Source organism: Trichomycterus rosablanca, chromosome 1, assembly GCF_030014385.1.
Source record: "Trichomycterus rosablanca isolate fTriRos1 chromosome 1, fTriRos1.hap1, whole genome shotgun sequence".
Taxonomy (NCBI): Eukaryota; Metazoa; Chordata; class Actinopteri; order Siluriformes; family Trichomycteridae; genus Trichomycterus; species Trichomycterus rosablanca.
In genome coordinates this window covers 85152612-85157611 of record NC_085988.1, presented here as the reverse complement: position 1 = coordinate 85157611, position 5000 = coordinate 85152612, and the positions used below count along the sequence as shown (strand labels likewise).

At 45.3% G+C, this 5000-nt stretch overlaps 1 protein-coding gene across 2 annotated transcripts in view; it reads right to left on the bottom strand.

Moving 5' to 3' along the window:
* The window catches only part of kmt2e (lysine (K)-specific methyltransferase 2E), a 72909-nt gene that overhangs the window by 21348 nt on the left and 46561 nt on the right, over positions 1-5000 (bottom strand). For both annotated transcript variants that reach the window (XM_062997014.1, XM_062997021.1), the window contains exons 8-11: positions 4963-5000; positions 4741-4871; positions 109-226; positions 1-27 (exon numbers count right to left, since the gene is read on the bottom strand). The exon at positions 1-27 is cut by the window's left edge and continues 83 nt beyond it; the exon at positions 4963-5000 is cut by the window's right edge and continues 163 nt beyond it. In XM_062997014.1, coding sequence (XP_062853084.1) covers positions 1-27; positions 109-226; positions 4741-4871; positions 4963-5000 — 314 coding nt within the window. The remainder of the gene's footprint in view (positions 28-108; positions 227-4740; positions 4872-4962) is intronic.

Sequence of the window (5000 nt, the reverse complement as noted above, 5' to 3'; positions counted from 1 at the left end):
CATGCCGTCCTCGATCACGTGACGCACCTGAGAAGAAAAAGGCGGGAAATGAGAGAATGTGGCGCGACAGATTCATGGGATATCGCGAGGACGGTCGGGGACACTCACCTCGGCGTTGGGGGTGCAGGACCGGCGTATGAACCGGGCTTCGTTTCCGAAGCTGCGGGCGTCCACGCACATCTCCAAGCCGTCGAACTTCGAGTAAAACAACACGAACGGGTACGGCCTGCGGAGGAAGCCCAGAAATGTTAGGTCATGGCAAAGCCCTACAGGCTGAGTCTATAACAAAACCCTACAGGCTGAACCTTTAACAAAACCCTATAGGCTGAACCTTTAACAAAACCCTAAAGGCTGGGCCTATAACAAAACCCTATAGGCTGAGCCCATAACAAAGCCATGTAGACTGAGCCTATAACAAAACCCTACAGGCTGAGCCCATAACAAAGCCATGTAGACTGAGCCTATAACAAAACCCTACAGGCTGAGCCAATAACAAAACCCTACAGGCTGAACCTTTAACAAAACCCTATAGGCTGAACCTTTAACAAAACCCTAAAGGCAGGGCCTATAACAAAACCCTACAGGCTGAGCCCATAACAAAGCCATGTAGACTGAGCCTATAACAAAACCCTACAGGCTGAGCCTATAACAAAACCCTACAGGCTGGGCCTATAACAAAACCCTATAGGCTGAACCTTTAACAAAACCCTATAGGCTGAGCCCATAACAAAACCCTACAGGCTGGGCCTATAACAAAACCCTACAGGCTGAGCCTATAACAAAACCCTACAGGCTGAGCCTATAACAAAACCCTACAGGCTGAGCCTATAACAAAACCCTATAGGCTGAACCTTTAACAAAACCCTATAGGCTGAACCTTTAACAAAACCCTATAGGCTGAACCTATAACAAAACCCTAAAGGCTGGGCCTATAACAAAACCCTACAGGCTGGGCCTATAACAAAACCCTATAGGCTGAACCTATAACAAAACCCTACAGACTGGGCCTATAACAAAACCCTATAGGCTGAACCTTTAACAAAACCCTATAGGCTGAACCTTTAACAAAACCCTATAGGCTGAACCTATAACAAAACCCTATAGGCTGAACCTATAACAAAACCCTAAAGGCTGGGCCTATAACAAAACCCTACAGGCTGGGCCTATAACAAAACCCTATAGGCTGAACCTTTAACAAAACCCTATAGGCTGAACCTATAACAAAACCCTATAGGCTGAACCTATAACAAAACCCTAAAGGCTGGGCCTATAACAAAACCCTACAGGCTGGGCCTATAACAAAATCCTACAGACTGGGCCTATAACAAAACCCTATAGGCTGAACCTTTAACAAAACCCTATAGGCTGAACCTATAACAAAACCCTATAGGCTGAACCTTTAACAAAACCCTATAGGCTGAACCTATAACAAAACCCTAAAGGCTGGGCCTATAACAAAACCCTACAGGCTGGGCCTATAACAAAACCCTATAGGCTGAACCTATAACAAAACCCTACAGACTGGGCCTATAACAAAACCCTATAGGCTGAACCTTTAACAAAACCCTATAGGCTGAGCCCATAACAAAACCCTACAGGCTGAACCTTTAACAAAACCCTATAGGCTGAGCCCATAACAAAGCCATGTAGACTGAGCCTATAACAAAACCCTACAGGCTGAGCCTATAACAAAACCCTACAGACTGGGCCTATAACAAAACCCTATAGGCTGAACCTTTAACAAAACCCTATAGGCTGAGCCCATAACAAAACCCTACAGGCTGAACCTTTAACAAAACCCTATAGGCTGAGCCCATAACAAAGTCATGTAGACTGAGCCTATAACAAAACCCTACAGGCTGAGCCTATAACAAAACCCTACAGGCTGGGCCTATAACAAACCCTATAGGCCGAGCCTTTAACAAAACCCTATAAGCTCAGCTCATAACAAAGCCCTATTGGCTGAGCCGAGAACAAAACCCTACAGGCTGAGCCTATAACAAAACCCTACAGGCTGGGCCTATAACAAAACCCTATAGGCTGAACCTTTAACAAAACCCTATAGGCTGAGCCCATAACAAAACCCTACAGGCTGGGCCTATAACAAAACCCTACAGGCTGAGCCTATAACAAAACCCTACAGGCTGGGCCTATAACAAAACCCTATAGGCTGAACCTTTAACAAAACCCTATAGGCTGAACCTATAACAAAACCCTAAAGGCTGGGCCTATAACAAAACCCTATAGGCTGAACCTTTAACAAAACCCTATAGGCTGAGCCCATAACAAAACCCTACAGGCTGAACCTATAACAAAACCCTATAGGCTGAACCTTTAACAAAACCCTATAGGCTGAACCTATAACAAAACCCTAAAGGCTGGGCCTATAACAAAACCCTACAGGCTGGGCCTATAACAAAACCCTATAGGCTGAACCTATAACAAAACCCTAAAGGCTGGGCCTATAACAAAACCCTACAGGCTGGGCCTATAACAAAACCCTATAGGCTGAACCTTTAACAAAACCCTATAGGCTGAGCCCATAACAAAACCCTACAGGCTGAACCTTTAACAAAACCCTATAGGCTGAGCCCATAACAAAGCCATGTAGACTGAGCCTATAACAAAAGCCTACAGGCTGAGCCTATAACAAAACCCTACAGGCTGGGCCTATAACAAACCCTATAGGCCGAGCCTTTAACAAAACCCTATAAGCTGAGCTCATAACAAAGCCCTATTGGCTGAGCCTAGAACAAAACCCTATAGGCTGAGCCTAAAACAAAACTCTATAGGTTGAGCCTAACAAAACCCTATAGGCTGAGCCTATAACATGGCCCTATAGGCTGAGCCTAAGAAAACCCTACAGGGTGAGTCTATGACAAAACCCTATAGGCTGAGCATATAAAAAAGCCCTGTAGACTGAGACTAGAACAAAACCCTACAGGCTGAGCCTATAACAAAACCCTATAGGCTGAGCCCATAACAAAGCCCTAAAGGCCGAGCCCATAAAAAACCCTATAGGTTAAGCCCATAACAAAACCCTACAGGCTGGGCCTATAACAAAACCCTACAGGCTGAGCCTATAACAAAACCCTACAGGCTGGGCCTATAACAAAACCCTATAGGCTGAACCTTTAACAAAACCCTATAGGCTGAACCTATAACAAAACCCAACAGACTGGGCCTATAACAAAACCCTATAGGCTGAACCTTTAACAAAACCCTATAGGCTGAACCTTTAACAAAACCCTATAGGCTGAGCCCATAACAAAACCCTACAGGCTGAACCTATAACAAATCCCTATAGGCTGAACCTTTAACAAAACCCTATAGGCTGAACCTATAACAAAACCCTAAAGGCTGGGCCTATAACAAAACCCTACAGGCTGGGCCTATAACAAAACCCTATAGGCTGAACCTATAACAAAACCCTACAGACTGGGCCTATAACAAAACCCTATAGGCTGAACCTTTAACAAAACCCTATAGGCTGAGCCCATAACAAAACCCTATAGGCTGAGCCCATAACAAAACCCTACAGGCTGAACCTTTAACAAAACCCTATAGGCTGAGCCCATAACAAAGCCATGTAGACTGAGCCTATAACAAAAGCCTACAGGCTGAACCTTTAACAAAACCCTACAGGCTGAACCTTTAACAAAACCCTATAGGCTGAGCCCATAACAAAGCCATGTAGACTGAGCCTATAACAAAAGCCTACAGGCTGAGCCTATAACAAAACCCTACAGGCTGGGCCTATAACAAAGCCCTATTGGCTGAGCCTAGAACAAAACCCTATAGGCTGAGCCTAAAACAAAACTCTATAGGTTGAGCCTAACAAAACCCTATAGGCTGAGCCTATAACATGGCCCTATAGGCTGAGCCTAAGAAAACCCTACAGGGTGAGTCTATAACAAAACACTATAGGCTGAGCCTAAGAAAACCCTACAGACTGAGCCTATGACAAAACCCTATAGGCTGAGCATATAAAAAAGCCCTGTAGACTGAGACTAGAACAAAACCCTACAGGCTGAGCCTATAACAAAACCCTATAGGCTGAGCCCATAACAAAGCCCTAAAGGCCGAGCCCATAAAAAACCCTATAGGTTAAGCCTATGACAAAACCATATAGGCTGAGTCTATAACAAAGCCCTATAGGCTGAGCATTTAACAAACCCGTATGGGCTGAGCATATAACAAAGCCCTGTAGACTGAGACTAGAACAAAACCCTAAAGGCTGAGCCTATAACAAAGCCCTATAGGCTGAGCATATAACAAAGCCCTATAGGCTGAGCATTTAACAAACCCGTATGGGCTGAGCATATAACAAAGCCCTGTAGACTGAGACTAGAACAAAACCCTAAAGGCTGAGCCTATAACAAAGCCCTATAGGCTGAGCATATAACAAAGCCCTATAGACTGAGCATATAACAAAACACTGCAGGCTGAGCCTTTAACAAACCCTGTAGGCCGAGCCTATAACAAAGCCCTATAGGCTGAGCATATAACAAAGCCCTGTAGACTGAGACTAGAACAAAACCCTAAAGGCTGAGCCTATAACAAAGCCCTATAGGCTGAGCATATAACAAAGCCCTATAGGCTGAGCATATAACAAAACACTGCAGGCTGAGCCTTTAACAAACCCTGTAGGCCGAGCCTATAACAAAGCCCTATAGGCTGGGCCTATAACAAAGCCCTATAGGCTGAGTCCATGAATAAGGATGTATCGGAACCTCTCACCTTTTAAAGAAGTACCCGTTAGCCTCGAACTGCTGGCGGAGCATGAACTTCCCCCTGTACTCGATCAGCAGCGAGTCGGCAGCCAGATCCCGCATCGCCTTCAGGATGCACTTGTTCTTCTGAACGTGGCTCTGGAACACAGGAACACACACGAGGAACATGAGGAACGTGAAGAACACGAGGGTTCCTCAGCAGGCGGCGGGTATGAGGCGCTAGATTTACCTCTACTGGGGGTTTGAAGGCGGCCGAGTGCGTGTTGT